Source organism: Pogoniulus pusillus, chromosome 24 (assembly GCF_015220805.1).
Source record: "Pogoniulus pusillus isolate bPogPus1 chromosome 24, bPogPus1.pri, whole genome shotgun sequence".
Lineage (NCBI taxonomy): Eukaryota > Metazoa > Chordata > Aves > Piciformes > Lybiidae > Pogoniulus > Pogoniulus pusillus.
Genome location: NC_087287.1, coordinates 10,205,914 through 10,223,910, shown reverse-complemented (window position 1 = coordinate 10,223,910; position 17,997 = coordinate 10,205,914). Strand labels below are relative to the sequence as shown.

The window sequence follows — 17,997 nt, the reverse complement described above, 5'->3', positions numbered from 1 at the left end:
CCTAACAAGCCCAGTGCCTTGCCCACCAGTGGCTCTGAGCCCTAGAAAGGGGAAAAGGTGGGCACAGGAGCAGTGCTGAGGCATAAGGGATGTCCTAGGCATGGAGAAGCAGCCTCTGAGCACTGGGAAAGGATTCCCAGCTCCAGGCTCAGAAGAGGCTAGGAGAATGCAAGCTTTTTGTCAGTCTCAGCCCTCCCAGATTGGCTTTGGGACAGTCACAGCTCTGTCCCTGTTGAAGGCCTGGTCACTGTATGCTCCCACCTAGGAGCTGGACAGAGGGACAGGCGTTCCTGCTGGAGATCAGGACTGGCCAGAGTGAGCAGCTGGTGGGGGCTGATCTGCTGGCCCTGGGCCCCACTTCAGCTTCCAGCCAGCTGTGCAGAAAGGGTCCTGCTCCAGGGTGGGAAGGAGCTGGACTCAGCCACCAGCAACAGGAGATCTACTCTAGCTGGGGGGGGGGTGGTGTCCATGTCCCACCTTTGTGTCCTGTGGTGCTTTTCCAAGAGCTCCATGGTGGGAGCAGCTGGATCTGTCCTGCTGTATTTGCACAGTTCTCACAAACAATGCAACAGGCAGCAATGGGCACTGAGGTGTGGAAGCAGGGCTGGAGCTGTGGTGATGCCCACATGCAGCCCATACCTGGAGCTGGGCTGCAGCTGTAGCTCCATCCCCTGCTGACTGCTGTGGCTGGTCAGGATCCAGGCTGCAAGCTGAAGAGCGAGCTCTTCCAGTGGAAGCCCTGGGATGTTTTACCACCAGCTGTCCTGGCAGGCATTTGCTCTGATTGTGCCATCCCTGGAGCTGATCCCATGGGGAGGGAACGTGGAGCCATTGAAAAGAAATGGTCTCTTCATGGTCCTATTCCCAGGCACAAGATGTGGATGATTCCTTTGTCATTCCAGCTCTGCCTCGAATCAGTGACCAGCAGCTTGCCAAGGCCTAGAGCCTCATGCCTGTGTGTCCTGGCATTGATCTGCTGGGGCCAAAGCACTAAGTGTCCCAGTTCCTGCTGCAGAGACACGTTGGTGCAGTGGAATGGTGGCAGCAGGCCCAACCTGCACAGCTTTGTCTTGGAAGATGCTCTTATGCTGTGCACAGGCTGCCCAGGGAGCTTCTGGAGTCTCCATTCTTGGAGATGAACAAAGCTGCCTGCCTGTAGTCCTGAGCAGGGGGCTCTGGGTGGCCTTGCTTGGGCAGGGAAGGTCAAGGCCAGTGGACCAGGGGAGGTCCCCTCCTACCTCAGGTTGTGATCTGGTGAATCATTCCTGTGCCAGGTGTATGAGTGCCAAGAGCTAGGGAGTGCAAGGCTCTTGGAGCAGGAGCCTGCGAAATAAAACCAAAGCATCCATCTGTCCTGTTCCCCCTGAACCCCAAAACAAGGAACTGCCCCTAAAATACATGCTCAGGTGAAAGTAAGCTGTCAGTGTCCTTGAACAGCCCTGGGATGGCCCTGGAGGGAGAAAGCATTTGGGAATATGGATCCTTGGCTGCTGCAGGGGATTTTCAGCCTAAGCTCCTTAGTGCCCCTCAGGGATTTGTCATAAGGGGTTTGCTTTCCCTTGGCACTGCTGCCAGGGGCCAGGGCCCCAGCACCAATTCACATTAACAACATTTTCAGGCTAATCCTCAATCCAAAGCTAAAGTCTGTGGCCAAATTTGGGTGACAAGACCCCCGTGTGCTTTGGCATGTCCCTGTTGTGCCAGCTCAGGGAGTCCTGCCCTCACTCCCTGGGCATCACTAGAGAGGTAGCAAAGCAGGAGGATAAGGGGAGAAGGTGAAAGTGATGGCACTTAGCATCTGCTTCTGCAGCAGCCTGTCCTCCGAGAAGCAAAGCCCCTTTTTTGCCTGAAGGGCACCACAGCCATGCCACCTCTTCACTGCCAGGCCAGCACCACATTCCCTAAGGAATGTCCTATTCAGGGCACACAGGATCTGCACCCCCCTGAGATGGAGAATGGGGTGGTGTCAGCTCAGAGAAAGACTTGCCAGGGCTGTAATTCACCAGCAGCATCTTCTGCTGCTCTGACATCTTGCAGCCTTTCAACTTCTCCTAAGTCCTGGGTTAGTGAGGATGCAGGTGCAGGGATCCTAGGATCCATAAACCACCTCCATCTGCCAGCTCCTCTGCCCTGTCCCTTCCCCACAGCACTGCTGTGCTCCCACAACCCTCCCCCTGACACCTCCACAAGCAGTGACCCTCACAGAGCCCAGAGCTGAGCCAGAGATGGTCTGAAGAGGTTGAGGGTGGCTCTGCCCACCTCAGGTGGACACTGAGCACAGGGTGAAGGACTGTGGCTGCTTGCAGCCAAGGCAGTTCCTTTATCTTATTCATGAAACAACACTGGAAAGACTTCACAGAGTTGCTGCTGAGACAAGGGTGGTTTGCAAGAGGAAGTGATGAATGATACTGTTGGATTGTGTCCCTGAGCTGGGTAATGTGCAAAGCACACAGATAGAAATCTGAACTGCTTCACTCATTTCTGCTCCAAACACTGACAGGAGTAACTGAGGCTTCTCCCACGACAGCTCATGGCAGGAATTTGCTCATGCACAGTATCTTTTGTAGCTTCTCTCTGGTATTTTCCTCCCTGCATAGCTGAGTTGAAAGTGGGAAGCTTCATGTCTGGGCCACGGCTGGGCCAGGTCCTGCTTTTTGCAGCTCTCCCTCCTCAGGACTGAGCCCATGGCACAAAACACCCCTAGACATCTCTGGGGCATTGATTTTTCACTTCTAGGAATCCTTCCTGTTTCTGCTCCGTAGAAAGAGCCTGGAAGCAAAGCTGTTGGCAAGTTACTGCTGGTTCCCTGCCACTGTTACCTGTGGAAACAGGGGGTACCTGCACTTGTGTTGTCTGGACAGTCACAGAGACAGGAAAATGTCCACCAAGCTCAAGCCAGGCCCAGCCTGCCCCTGTGTTCATCCACAACCATCTGCACCTTCACTGGTTCTTTCATGAAGCAGTTTTGAGTTTGAGAACTCAGCTGAGGTTAAGCCTCAAGTTCACCACCTGGAAACAACCCCACTTGGCTCCAGATCTTTCCTGTGACCCCAGGGACACTGAATCAGTCTAGAAAAGACAACACAGCAGATTTCCCTCCCCAGCATGGAAGTGTTACAGAGTCCTGATGGCCAAGATCATCAGGAAACACTGCTCTATGCTAGCCCCATGACACTTGTCTAGGTGTCTGCTGAGGCTCAGGAAGACTGCCTGGGCAGCAGGATTGAAAGTATCATTCTTGAAAGGCTGAGGCTGCAGTTTCCTGCGATTTCGAGGGGTGGTTTTCGGTAGCAGTACTCCGGTTATAGGCTGTGGGCGAAGTTCTTGCTCCATCTGGTGGCAGCAATTCTGAGCATTTTCTCAACCTCAAGCAGTTACAGAATCATAGAATCAACCAGGTTGGCAGAGACCTCCAAGCTCATCCAGTCCAACCTAGCACCCAGCCCTAGCCAATCAACCAGACCATGGCACTAAGAGCCTCATTCAGGCTTTGCTTGAACACCTCCAGGGACGGCGGCTCCACCACCTCCCTGGGCAGCCCATTCCAATGCCAATCACTCTCTCTGCCAACAACTTCCTCCTAACATCCAGCCTATACTTCCCCTGGCTCAAACTGACACTGTGTTCCCTTGTTCTATTGCTGGTTGCCTGGCAGAAGAGCCCAATCCCACTTGGCTACAGCCTCCCTTCAGGCAGCTGTAGAGAGCAATGATGTCTGCCCTGAGCCTCTTCTTCTCCAGGCTGCACGCCCCCAGCTCCCTCAGCCTCTCCTCACAGGGCCTCTCACCAGCTTTGTCGCCCTCCTCTGGACACCTCTCTCTTGAATTGAGGAGCCCAGAACTGGACACTGCACTCAAGGTATGGCCTGACCAGTGTTGAGTACAGGGCAGAATAACCTCCCTTGCCCTGCTGGCCACACTGCTCCTGATGCAGGCCAGGATGCCATTGGCCTGGCAGTCCCAAGGCTGCAGGGCAAGTTCAAGACAAATGCAGCTCAGATATTCCCTAGCAAAGGATCCTGGGAGTCTCCCACTATGCCAAAACATCCCTCTCCCCATTCCCAGAAACAAAAGTTCAGCAAAAAGAAATCAGTAAACCCTATGTGGTGACCAAAGAACCAACATTCTCCCCCCAGCAGCAGTTAAAGCTCTTCCCAGACAGAACATTCCCATCTCAGGGCAATGGCACAAAAAGCAGCACCAAAGGAGATTCCAAACCCCTCAAGTCCCAGGGAGATGATTTCTCACTTTCACTGCTCTCAGATATTTAGTTCTCAAAGTTACTACAGCGTCTTTATTATGAGTGGTTCTTTTTTTTTGGTACTTTAAAATCAGATGACCTGCAGCACATCTGCTTCACCTGACAGGACTTATTTTCTGAGAGCAAAACTGACATTTATTCAACACTAACACCTGGAGCTAACAGATAGAGGGCAGGAAATATTTTTCTCACATAGGCAGAGGTCCTTCTCACCTCAGTACTTCTTCAGGCTGTAGGATGGAGGCAGAGCAGACTTGAGGCTACAGGGCGGGGAGCTCCAGATGGCAGAGCTGGTGCGGTGGTTGTAGCGGGGCTTGCTTTTGTAGAAGATGTCCTCCAGCTTGGGGCTGAGGATCACCCCAAAGATCTCATCCACGTTGGGGGGGGCATGGTACTGTCTGGTCACTGCCTGGGTGAGCTGGTACCCTGCAGGCCAGAGGAGAGTTCTGGTTAGTTTAATGGCATTGCTGTGCAGGTGTGCAGCCTGTCCTTGCTCCCCAGTGAGACCCCAAGGTCTGCAGCCTTTGGAGTTTAATCCTGAAGAGCCAAAGATCTCCTGGAGGGGGAATGCTGCCTGTGCTGAGCCCTGTGCAGGATCTAGAGTGAATCTGCAAGAGGTCAGGCTTCTCAGCTCTTCCACCCTGCAGACCTCATCCATTTCCTCACTTCTTCTCTGGGGCAGGTGGAACACAAAACAATGGAACCAAGGACCAGAACAACATCTGGTCTATTGCCCAGCCCAAGACATCTGGCATTGCTTTGCTCTTTAAAGTCCCATCAGTGTCAAGCAGGCTCAGGCCAGAGCCTTAGTTCATAATTGCTTTCACAAGCAGCACCAGCAGCTCTGTTAAGGCAGTTGAGGAGTATTTGTCCTCCAACACTGCCACAAGGACATCCCCAGGTGGTAGAGGAGCCCTTGACCCAGCACGCTGCTGGAGGTGAGGGCCTTGAACTACCACCTGCAGCTGAAACTGGGCCACATCTGACAGCAGCTGCTCCTGACCTGCTGTTGGTCACAAGCTGCCAGCACTTACCACAGGCCCAGGTGGGGATGGGCTTGCGAGGCTGGCTCTCATCATCAGTAGAGTCATCACTGTTCAGATCCAGCCCATAGTTGTCTGGGTCGACTTTGACAGGCTTGGGATCCCTATGGGCATGGGGAGTCATCTGGTAGGAGTTGCAGGCATCTGAGTTCTGGAAGACAGAGGTTCCTCAGCAGGCAGCAGCAGCAGATGCACCTGTCCCTACAGCACCTCGATCTTCCTGGAGTACAGGAGCTCTGAAGTTCTAACCCACAAACATGACCCAAGTTTTAACCCAGAAGGTTTGGCTTTGCATTGCCTTCTCTTTAATTAGGGTGCTTAATTAGCTGCATATGACACAAATGAGCCGGCAGTAGATGCACAGACAGCAGCTCCACTCAGCTCAGGCAGAGCTCACACAGAGTTATTAGATCCTCAGAGCGGAGCAGTGTGCTTTAAACACTCTGAAACCAAAAGCCTGGGCTTGATTAATCACCCTGATGATTACCACCTAGAGACCACACACACCACAGCCCAGGGCAGGCTGAGCTGCAGTTCTCAGGGGAGCAGCACAGCTGAGAACACAAGTGAGGAAAAAAAGGACATGCAAAATTGCCAATCCCACCAACCGCAAGCAGATCTCCAGAGAGCTGGAAAGTTTTGCTTCCCCAGAAGCTGCCTTCCCAGATTTGTAGCCCTCGACACTAACTCGTCTTTGACTGGGTTTGTACTCACAGATCAGGACAGAGCTTTGCAAGCAGAACAAGGTCCATGTGCTCGTTTTCAATACTCAGTGCTGACAGAGCCTGAGAATCTGCCATGAGCCCCCCTAAGGCAAAACTGTCCTACAGCCTCTGCTGCCATCCCACAGCTGTTCCCAGCCTTGAGCTGAAATATCAGTTTCTCAGGAGCTCTCCTGCCCACAGACTTCAGACTGTTTATAAAGAAGGCAAAGTTGACTTGAACAGCCATTGCCTTACCCTGGCAAGCACTTACTGCTTCCTTTCACTCCCCCAAAGTCCTTGGGATGCTCACAGCCACCAGGAGCCAATCTCAGACAACGAGTTGGAATGTTTACAGAATCCCTTCAGTACTGAAAAGGGATATGAGCAGCAGGGTGACACTGCTCCTTCTAACAGCACTTGTGCTGGTGTGCTGGGGTCAGCTATCTGATGTCATCCCCCAGAAACAGGGCAAATGGCTCTGTCTTTATCCTTTTGTTCCTCTGGCAGCTTCTTCTGCTCCTGCTCCTGCCTCTCCACCTCTGCTAGCCTCTGCTGCACCCACTGCAGCCAACAGCACAAAGGAACTGATCTGTTGAGCTAAGCTGGCTGTTAACCCACAGATCCTTTCTAAACCTCTGCTGCAAGTTTTTGTTGCTGTGATACCAGGGAGCCTCTGAACAGTGCAGTCAGCAAACACAAGACAATGGTGTGAGCATTCCTCCCAGAGTGACACAAACTGACCTGCCCGTTCCATGCTAGCTGCCCTACTCTGGTCACTCCATGACTTCATGTTTTGATAAACCTGGTGCTGCCTTTTCTTCAGGGTCTAAACAGCAGAAATCAGCTGGGCCTCTGCAGCTGGAGGAGTTCAGACTGCTGATCTTTGCCTCTTTAACTTAATCAATATTTCTGAAGGTGAAGTCATTCTATTGTGCAGTAACCAGCCAGGCCAGAACCTCACCCTATGAATGCTTGCCTTCTCCTACAGGTTTCTCAAGCACAACAGAAGGCTGCCAGCTCTGACAGGAGGTAGCTGACTCCAACAGCAACTGCAGACACACAGCTCTATCCATACACAGCACTTACCTCTTTCTGCTCCTCCCTCTGGACTTGCTTTTCAGCAGCCAGTGCTTCCTTCTGCAGGTGAGATGCCTTCTGCTGCTGTTCGCGGAGCCTGAGAACCACAGCAACAGGCTGTTACCCACAAAACTACACAGGTATCCCCCATCCCATGCCTACCACAAGGCCCTCCTCCTCCCAGCTTTCCAGGGCACTCCTCATCACAACTCCCACATTACTGAGCCCAGAATTTCTTCTTGGCAGCTCAAAGTCATTTCCAGAGCTGTGCCAACAGCACAAAGTTCCCCTTCACCCCTCAAGCCTTTCACTGGTGCCTGCTTCTCTTTGAAGCCCCAGCACAGCACCAAACACAGAAATAGACATCATCTTACTTTTCTGCCTGGATCCTCTCCTGTTCTCTCTTTCTTTCCAGCTCTCTCTGTGCAGCCAGCTGCTTCTCCCTCTCCTGTTCTGCTTGTTTTTGCTCCAGTAACTTCCTGGCACGTTCCTGTTCTTCTTCCTTCCTCTTCTGCATCAGCTCCTTGTGCCGACGTTGTTCCTCCTCCTCCTGGTCAGAGTGACAAGGCAGTTATTCACCTCAGGCTGTACAGGAACACCCCAAGTGTCTCTAGTAGCCAACACTGCACAGCTGGAAAACTATCTGGGGCTGAGGTCCCTACTGCTCCTCAGGGAGGTGCATCAGCTCTCCAGCTGTTTCAGTGCTGGCCTTTCCCTGCCCACACACTACTCCAAAAGATGTAACAGCCACCATGCTCCAGGTCTCAAAGAGGATTCACTGGGAGATTTTAAGCACTTGCTGATATACAGATTGAGGTCTTTGTAAGAATCTGTCCAGAACTTGGAATAAACATGGGTGAGAGCCACCACCAAGAGCATACAGCACACTGCAGAGGAAGCAGAACACCAGAGAGCTCTGGGAACAAAGTCACGCCAGTTTTCTCTCTGTGGGTCTGTTGCTGCTCCCACTGCACCCTCTGCTCAAAGACCCTGACAGATGGCAGCCCTTCCACTCGTGTGCAGGACAGGGCTGGGCCCAGCACAGACCTGCTGCAGTGCTCTTTGTCTTCTGGCCTCCTCTTCTTGCCTGCGCCGTGCCTCTGCTTCCTCCATTTTCCTGGCAGCTGCTGCCTTCTTGATCTTCTCCTCTGCCAACCTCTCCTCCCGCACCTAAACACAGGCAGCAAGATGAAGACTGTGGACTGCCCCAGCAGCAAGGCCCAGAGACAGCTCCCACACTCCTTTTTGTGCAACCAGCAGCCAGCAAGACCTAGTCTTCATTTCACACAGGTGCTTTAGGGAAGGGACCTCCTGTTACAACTCCACAGGAAAAGCTGATCTCACCCTGATATTCATACACCTGACCCCACAAAACCTGTCAGAACATATTCTCAGAACCACAAAACATGAAAGCAGATAATCAAAGCAGAGAAATGACCCTTCTGGTCACATCTGCAAGTGGCCTGAAAGCTTCAGACACAAGCAGGCTCTGGAGGAGACCTGGATATTTTCACCTCCTCATCCATTAGTCCAATGGGAGAACAAAGAGACAATGCCTCAGGGCCATTACCTGGTTTTATCTACTCTTCTCCCAGCTGACTAAGAGAGCCTTAATAAAGCCGATTTAGAGGCACAAGTCTGGAAGACATGGGTTTTCATCCACTGCTTGCTGTAAGCAAGAGGAAGGCAGTCACCAGGCTTCTGGAGAGTTCTTTATTCAACCATTCTCTAAGCTTTCAGCAGCCTCAGCCCCTCTCTCTCTCTGGAAGGAACCCTCCTGTGGCATCCTCTACCTCAGATGCTTAGGGCAGCATGAGCCTGCAGTGTGCTCTTGTGGCCAGAGGGACCAATGCCATTCTGGGGTGTAATAGAAGGTCGAAAGAGGTTCTCCTGCCCCTCCTCTCTGACCTGGTGAGGTGGCATCTGGAGTAGAGTCCAGTTCTGAACCCCTCAGTTCACAAAGGAGATAGAACTGCTTGAGAGAGTCCAGCTCAGAGCCACAAAGATGATTAAGGGACTGAAACATCTCTCTTATGAGAGTCTGAGGAAGCTGGGGTTTGGAGCTTGGAGAAGAGTGTCCCAGTTTGGGACCACAAGTTACCTGGGGCTGGAGTCTGAGGGATGATCTCATTTGTGTTTGTAAGTATGTAAAGGGTGAGTGCCAGGAGGCTGGAGCCAGGCTCTGCTGGGTGATGCCCAGTGACAGGACAAGGGGCACTGGGTGGAAGCTGAGGCATAGGAAGTTTCATGTAAACACAAGGAGAGATGTCACCCTGTGAGGGTGACAGAGCACTGGAACAGGCTGCCCAGGGGAGCTGTGGAGTCTCCCTCTCTGGAGATACTCAAGACCCGCCTGGACGCGTTCCTATGTGATCTGGTAGAGGTGATCCTGCTCTGCAGGGGGGTTGGACTGGGTGAGCTTTGGAGGTGCCCTCCAGCCCCTGACATTCTGCGACTGCTGCTTCTGGAGCACGGGCAGGTGGGGCCTGACCTTCTCGGTCTTCTCCTCGAAGTGGGCGATCTTCTGCTCGATGCGCCGCTTCCGCTCCTGCTCCAGCTGCAGCGCTCGCTCCCGCGACGCCTGCACCTTGCGCTGCCGCTCCTCTCGCTTCCTGCGGGACACAGCCGCAGCACCTCAGGCACCGGCCCAAGGCACAACTCTCGGGCACAAAGCAGTCCAGCAAGAAACTCTCCACTCATTTCAGCATCAGCCTGAAGCTCCATCTGAGACAGGGCTGAAGCTGTCAGCTAGGATCCTTGGCTTTTGATTAGCATCCCAGACAGGCAGTCCTAACAAGCTGGCCAGAGGTTTTGCTGCATGTATGGACCCCACAGGTTCAAGGACCTAGTAGATACAGGGACCTACATGTGCTGAGAGAGCAGGGCAGGCACGGAGAGAGCAGATACTCACAGCTTTGCCTCATCCAGCCGCCTTTTCTTCTCCTCCTCCAGTTTTTGTTTTCTCAATTGCTCAGCTTCTTGCTTTTTCCTCAGCATCTCCAGCTTCTGTCTCTCCTTCTCCTGCAGTGGATTGAAATGTGAGGGCACCCACTTGCCATGGGCACCTTCCTGCTCACGAGCACAGGAAGTGTTCCAGTTAGAGGTTACCTAACTGGTTACCTTGTGCTAGATTGAGGCAAGTTGGAATATTTGAATGAGGAATTAGATGACAGACTGTGAAAAGGAAACAGTGGTGATGTCTGCTGCACTCATAGGCTTGCTGAGATGTAGAAAAACAAGAACACAGATATGACAGTGTGTGGGGGTCTGTGTCAGAGCCTGTGCTTTCTCTCTGGGCTGCTGCCTAACTAATCCTTCTGCTTTCTAATCCCCCTGGTCAATCCTCCAAACTCACCTTGCCTGTAAGGCAAACTCTGGGATAAGGTAGAGGGGTGGAAAGAAGGCAAAAGGGCAGTTGGGAGGCCCTCCTGGGGACTCTGGTTTCTGGGAGGGCTGTTGTGTTTCTGTATTACCTTTAACTTGTCTATTTCTGCATAATGCTGTAAATACTGTAAATATCTGCTTGTAGATTGTGCTAAGCTACAAATATAAAACTACTTTCCTTACTTCCAGCTCAGCTGAGTCTAGTCTGGGCGATTCCATAAGAGTGGGGGGGCAGGTAATTCCCAAACCATCACATCCAGGCCTCAAATGCAAGTGACTGGTGTTATCAGTGTCCAAACTAACATCTAATTTAAAACTGCTAACTAGACCTTGTTGCTCTGGTGCCATTTAGTTATGCTTAGCCCCAACACAGGGAGAGTCCTGAGGGGAGGTTATCTGCACTGGAATAAAACCCAAAACGTAACGTTCCATGAACTGGCAAGCAAAGGACACAAACAGAAACACTCTTGCCATCACATCAGCCCCTTCACAAAGGCAGACACTGGTGTGACTGACCCTCAAATTCTTCACTGTCTCCCAAGGACAGAGGTCACATCTGCTAGAGCACAGAGAGGCTCTCTCAGCACCATAACAGCAAATTCCCTTTCTGCAAAACACTCTTTTCTCCCTCCCCAAGACTGCTGCAAGTGAAAACCAACCCCCCAGCACCATCTCATTTTGCTCCTGTGTGAGCATAACACAGGGAAAAACATCTCCCTGTGAGAGTCTAAGCTCAGACCTTCCAAATCCACCCAAACAACTGCTGGACAGGGCAGCAATGATACAGCCCAGCTCACGATGGAGCTCTTCAGGAAGCTGACTAACCAATTTCATTTAGTTTATGCAAACAGCTTGAAGTTACTTCTGTGTTTAATATGGCTTGAAGAGATTCAGGAAGCTGACTAATCAATTTCATTTAGTTTATGCAAACAGCTTGAAGTTACTTCTGTGTTTAATATGGCTTGAAGAGATTTTCACATCTCAGACCACCCACCAGATCACCATGGCCCAGACTAGAAGTGATCCTTACCTTGGAGTCAGTCTGCAGAGGAGTGTTGTACTTGATAAAGGACTTAATCACCATGTTCCTCCCCAGGGAGCTGGGTGTCATCAGCAGCTGGTTCTTCTGCACAGTGTGCAGGAAGGTTTTCATAGGCCGTACAACCTGAGAAGGAACAGAGCCAGTCTCAGGAGCCAGAACCAGGAACAGGTCTGGGTGAGGGGCAGCAGGGCTGCAAGAACCTTACCTTGCTGGCTGGGAAGGCTGGGGATGGGGTCTTTCTTCTGGGAGGAGAAAGTCCCCCATCCTCTGCCTGCTGGCTGTCATAGCACTCATCCACAGCTCTCTTGTAGCTTGGCTTTCTCCTGGGAGGAAACACAGACCACGCATGCTTGGAAGGGATCCTCAAAGGTCATCTTGTCCAGGCCCCCTCCAATCAGCAGTAACACCAACTAGAGCACACATAGCAAATGCTCCTGATCATTTAATGACTGCTTGTTAAGCCTGTCTTGAACCTACCTAGTTACAAGTTATTGCCTATAAAAGAAGTCTGATGTGACCCAAGTTAAATTCTCTTTCAGAGGCAGAGAAAACTTGATGCAGAAGTTTCAGCTACAAACCACTGAAGCCACCGTACAACATTTCAGTGTTGAACTAGTTTGAACTAGACTATGGACCTCAGAGGCACATTCCCACCAGAATGGACATACCTGGCACTCTGGGGTGGTTCCTGAATCTTCTCATTCTTATTTGTGTTTGTTTCTGAAAAAGAACACTTCCAGTTAGTTCCAGCAGAAAGAAATCCACTCCAGCACAGCTTTGACAGCAGCTGTGGCAGCTCAGTCAGGAGCAAAGCCCTGTCTTGAATCATGTAGACAGGGCTGTTCTGACCCCCACACTTTGAGACAGAGTAAAGCAACGGTCCCCAGAGTGCCCTGTGCTGTGCACCAGGATGTATAACTCCTGCAGGAGTACAGAGCAGCCACCTACTCCAGAAATCAAGCCCAGCAAGGCCTCCCACAACCTGGGGAACATCATCCCTCATCTTCTCACCCATCCCAGAGCAGACAATAATTCCAGCACAAACTTCCTCACCATTGATCTCTTAGAACAAACTCTCCCTTGCCAAAGATTAATCTTTCATCTGGCTCTCAGATCCACAGCCTCCCAGCCAGCCTGCCACAGCCCCCACCCCAGGTTACCCTGGCTGTGTGTCTGCTGCGGCTGCTCCTGCCTGCCAATGGTGCGAGAGCGAAGGGACATCCGTGGGCTCTGAGGTGTTGCCACTGTGCCTGCTGCAGCTTTGCCACAGCTCTCCCCTGGGTTACTCTGGCTGCTTGGCTCCTGCCCACTGATGGTCCGAGAGCGAAGGGACATCTGTGGGTTCTGGGGGGCCTGCAGGAGAAGATGGGTTTCAGCCCAGCTGCCACACAAGCAGTCACTGTCTCCACCCATGTTGTCCTCCTGACAAGGGCAGTCTACAGCATTTCCAGAGGACACAGAGCCACATGCAGAGTGTTGAGCACGAGTGCTGTACCCAGCATGGAGGCCTAAGCTCCAGCTGTGGAACATAAGATCAGGGCACCATTCTTGTGAACTCACTGGTGCTGTGCCACCACTGAAGCACAGGCATTAGCAGCAGACAAGGTCTGCAGTGAGGCAGGCACTGCTTAAACCAAACTCAAACTAGTAAGGACAAAAGCACGTTGAGCTGAAATCTCTATGTGCTTCTGGCAGTCAGCAGCGCTCGCTGCACACAGCAGCCACGAGCGGACAGCAGGAGACAGAGGCAAGCAGCTCCTGGCTCTGGTTTCTCCTTCTGTGCCAATGCCATTTGCTGCCCCTGCACTCAACAGAACCTGCTGTGGTAATGGTTTGTAGCCTTGTGAGAGCTGGCAATGGCTCAGCCCTGCCCTCCCCTGGCATAGGCTTCAGGTCCACTCTCCACAGAGCTTGCAGAGTTGCTGGGAGAAGGGCAGAAACCTGACCCTCCCCAAAGACTTCTGCAAGGGCCTTACCCAGAGCTGGGCAGAGGAAGTACCCTGCAGCCCAATGGGAGCACAGAAAGCCCCAGAGCAGGCCCGAGAAGCCTGTCCTTTAAGCACCAGCACACACAGGCACTGGATGTTTTGCTGCAGACAGAGGGATGTCTGCTTTGAGGAGGGTGCTGGCTCACCACAGCTCCAAGAGGAAGTCCAAACCACATTTGGTTTGCCAAGAAAACTGCTGATAGGCAGAGGGAAATAAGGGAAGGTGACCTGGTGATACAGGCTAAGTGTCTATACATTGATGAGACCAGAACACCAAGACACCAGTCCTCTACTCAGGTCTGACAAGCAGCCCATTCCTTCTGCTCTCCTCCTTGTTCTCCCTTGGAGCTGCTCCACAGCTCAGGCATGCTGAAAATCCAGAGGCACCAGAAAACCTCCCAATTTGTCAGAACTTCTGCAGCTGCACACACATGCACAGTGTGAGCAGGTACAGGCCTGTCCTGGTGCTTGAAGCTACGGAGCTCTGTTCCATTAACTCAGTCTTTGCTTACTGAGAACTATTCTCAACCAAATACCACCATAATCCTGCGACTGTGAGGCAGCTCTGGGCTCCCTTCCTCAGCAAGGCACTGGGAATTGTGCAGGCAGTGGGTTGGGACCAAATGGCATTTAAAATTTCTGTGGTTGCTCCAAAACAAACTGACAAGCTTTGAGCAATCTGCAAAACTCAGAAAGGTCAAAAGCAGCTGGAAAGACACAAAGAGCTGGACAGTTTGTACACCACTGCTGAAAGCAGCTCCTCTGAGGTCAGTCATCTGCGTAGATTCATGATTGAATTCTCAAGCAGCTAGTCTCTAGGAAGAAGTTCAGAAGCAAGACTCTGCTGTGGATGGTTGATGTTGAGCACTGGAGGGCATTAGCCTGTCACTGACATTTAAATCTACTGATACAAAGTGACAGAGAACACCTTCTCCTGGCCAGAGTTAGCCTAGGCTCTGAAAGCACCTGAGGTGGTCATAGTGCTTCCACCCAAAACAAGCCTTGGCTCATGTGTGTTCGCATCCCAAGTGAGCCCTCATCCCAGACCTTCTCTAATCTCTGTACCAGAGCCAAGTCCTCACATAAAAAGCACTAGCAATCTCTGCTCAGATCTTACCAGCTCGGGAGGGCTGCAAGATTCAGAAGGAGGCCTATGGAAAGAACAAAGGCAACGTGTTAAAGAACAGCAAAGAAAGGGGCAGCTGCTTGTTACCCACAAGCAGCACGTTCTATACCAGGAATGTCCCCTCAGGGTCCTCCAGCAGGGCACGAAGAATTAAAAAATAATAAAAAGGAGCCTCACCCAGCTTTGAGAACTGTTTCTTCATTCTCTGGCACCTCTCCAGAGCTGGAGTCTGCAGGAAAAGGAGAAAACACAGGAGCTGTAACACAGGAGTAGGAAGAGCTCTTGAAGCAGTTCCCCTCAGAATGCTACAAAGGCACCTGGTTAGTGCCCATGGCTGAGTGCCCACTGCTGTGGTCAGGTTGGAGAGACTCCCCCAAGCAGCAGTGGGGACAGTTGCCTGTGACTGTGGTGTGAGAAACCTCATCTTTTCCACTATGCATGAGTCTAAAGTGCTATTTGATGAGCTCATGCTAAGAGTGACTTGGTTTGGGCTCAGACTCCTTTTGCAGGAGTTAAAGGCAGTGTTATTTACAGCCTGAGTGCTGCTTCCTGCTAGCATTCCTGCCAGCTGGCTCCCTGGCTCCAGCTTTTCCATGCCAGCACTGTCAGAAATAGTGGTTAATTAATAACAGGCAACAAAGCAGCTCCACCCCAGGCAGAGCCTGCAGGGGCTGAGCCTGCAGCCTGCTCCCACACATTCAACAGGCACAAGCTGCACGCACAGCCAGGGCAGGATCTGCTGCAGGGAGTTACTCTGTCCTGGCTTTCACGACTGTCATCAGCTCAAGAGGAGCTGCACAACGCATCCCAATTCCCCATCTTACACCCAGGAATTCTCACCAGAACAGTCTAGCACAGAGGGAAGAAATCAAGGCTTCCTCAACCCTCCCAAGTAATCTAGCTCTGGTCAGTACAGACTGGGCATTTCAACAGAGCAGATAAAGCTTCCTCAGTGCCTCTTCACCGAGGAGACTGAACTGCAGCTTGGTTTTGTACTGAGTGAGCCTCCAGCCGCTCCCCAACACCAGACTGTGAGGAAGAGCTTCACTTGCACCATCTGCATTTACTGCCCACTTCCTTCCCTTAGCTTGAATAAAGGAAAGACTTACACCCACAGCTGTGCCCTAATGCACCAGCCCAACGCTCACAACTACAGTAGCACAGAAGACATTTCAATCATTTTGTTCTTCACTGCAACCTGCCTTTGGCACATTCTGGAAAGATCTGGAAGACTTATATTTGTTAAGTGTAGCCCTCAAAATTCCCTTCAAGCTAGCAGCCAGACTCTGAAGAGTCAATGACAGTCACCTCACATCCCAGAACCTGCATGCCACCACCACAGCAGTTCCAGAGACACCCCTGATGCTCTCTCAGAGGATTTACAGGGCTGAGCTCACAGGCCATGCTCTAGCAGCTCTCTAGGCCCTCCACTCACATAGGTCTCCAGAAAGCCTCTTAGAACTTTCTCGCTGAGAGCAGCTTGTCTGGCCTAGGAGGCTCCGCTGCACCAGACTGAGGGACCAACCCCACAACAGTTTCCTTCAGCAGCAAGAAATTAGATCAACCAAAGCAGCAGAGACAACGCAGAGCAGACCCCCTTGGTGACCCCTCACTCACCCTCCGGGCCGCTAGATGATGGGGCTGACTGCTGAGCTCGAGCTTGGGTGGCTAATCTGCCTATGGAACTACGGATCCGACTTCCCCTACGGCTGCTCCGGGAGTACTTTGTGGCCAAGGAACTCCTGCGGGGAGCGGGAGCTTTGCCCAGCAGGCTCCTGCGCACAGACTGGCGACTGAGTCTCAGACCTTTGGGTGTCCCTGGGATGTCCTGGGCAGGCTGCTTCTCCTCATCTTTCTCTGATGCCTGCATGGAGCCATCCTCCAGCCCAGGCTCAACGCTCATAAGGAGTGTGATATCGGCTGCATTCATCTGAGGCACGGCCTTAGGCATAGTGGCCACCGTCTTGGGGGTTGCTGGTACAGGTGAGGATCTGCAAACCTGGTCCTCCTCCAAAGGATCCTTATCTGGTCCCAGAACGAAAGTGGCACGGAGCTGCTTTGCTGGCTTTGTTGGGTTCACCTGGAAGCTTAGCTCAGTGCCAATACAATTATTTATGTTGATTTCTGCTGTGTGAGCCTTCCCCTCCTGTAGGACAGAAGGGGTCTTGGAGGGAACCCTTTGAGAGACCTCTGAGATCTTGGCGAGTGCTGCAGTCTGGGATCTTGTCACACGTTGGGGTGGAGAGACCTGTTCAGGATCATCCCTGATGAGGTCCAGGTTTTCTTTGTTTTGGAGTTGTGCAGAAGGCACCAGTTTGATGCTTTTTTTCTTCCTCTGGGACAATCTAACAACAGAAACGGAGCATCAGACAGGGACTAGGACAGGAAACAGATTGAGGCCCATCAAATGGGAACACAGAAAGAAGCAAAGCCAAAGCACCACCCAGAGGCTCCCCGAGATCTCGACATATGCAGGGCTACAGAAAGAGAGGGAGCACGAAGAGACATTTTAGAGCGGAAAAGATGCCAGAAGAAAAGCAGCAGCACGGAAATAGAGGGGCCGAGGGACAAAGAGCAGTTACTGCTCGGGTAAACCGCGGTGTCATGACGCGCTCAGGCCGCCAGGCCGAGAGCCGGGGGAGCGTCTGACGGGGCCTCGGACACACGGGAGGAGACGGGAAGGCCCCAGCCAGGCAGCGGGAGGGGTGGGGGAGCTCCATGCAGGCCTAGAATTGGGGTGTTTTCGGTGCTCCACAAGCTCTCCACGTCACTCTAAGCCGGCCCAAGCGTTGTTTCGGAGTCTCCAATACCCTCCCTCCCCCGCCTCATCCACTCCTCACGGCCTAGCCAGGCCTACCTCTTCCTGCCCAGCTCCTGGTCTTCGTTCCGCTGAGCGGCAAAACGCTTCTTCCGCTGCCGGCTCTTCTGCGACGGCGTCTTCGGCATCAGCTCCGGCTCGTCGTTGTAGCAGCTGCAAGGGGAAGAGGGAAAGGCGGCGGCTCAGCACGGGAGCAACCGGTAAGGGCTCGACGGGCCCCGAAATAGGTCAGGCGGTAGGTACCTGCCGAACATCCTGATCGCCTCCTCGCGGATCTCCTTCAGCCACACTAGATCGATATCATCCTGCAGGAACTCTGCCAGCCGCTGGTTGCAGGTCAGCAGCAGGTGCTGCGGGCTCGGCGCGGCCTCCATCGCCGCCATCTCTCTCAGCGCCCAGCAGCCAGCCCGGTCCCGCCGCCCGCCTCGGATTCAAACGCAGCGCCCCTCCCCCGCGCACCATATCACAGCGCCACAGCCAATCGCCGCCCGACCCTGCTCCGCCCGCGCTCTCTATTGGCTGCCAGCCCACACGGGGAACGCCCAGAGCAGGCTG

General features: G+C 52.7%; 1 protein-coding gene across 1 annotated transcript; it reads right to left on the bottom strand.

The window, feature by feature from the left end:
- Positions 1 to 318: 318 nt before the first annotated feature.
- INCENP (inner centromere protein) lies at positions 319 to 17,862 on the bottom strand. The gene is made up of 17 exons (XM_064163500.1): positions 17,686 to 17,862; positions 17,482 to 17,595; positions 16,242 to 16,969; positions 14,802 to 14,853; positions 14,616 to 14,649; positions 12,671 to 12,863; positions 12,179 to 12,230; positions 11,716 to 11,833; positions 11,499 to 11,633; positions 9,996 to 10,105; positions 9,576 to 9,696; positions 8,132 to 8,254; positions 7,459 to 7,634; positions 7,094 to 7,181; positions 5,295 to 5,454; positions 4,474 to 4,686; positions 319 to 1,323 (listed from the first exon to the last, which is right to left on the bottom strand). The coding sequence occupies exons 1-16, from the start codon at positions 17,823 to 17,825 to the stop codon at positions 4,475 to 4,477; spliced, it is 2,556 nt and encodes an 851-aa protein (XP_064019570.1). The 5' UTR covers positions 17,826 to 17,862; the 3' UTR covers positions 319 to 1,323; position 4,474.
- Between the last annotated feature and the right edge of the window lie 135 nt (positions 17,863 to 17,997).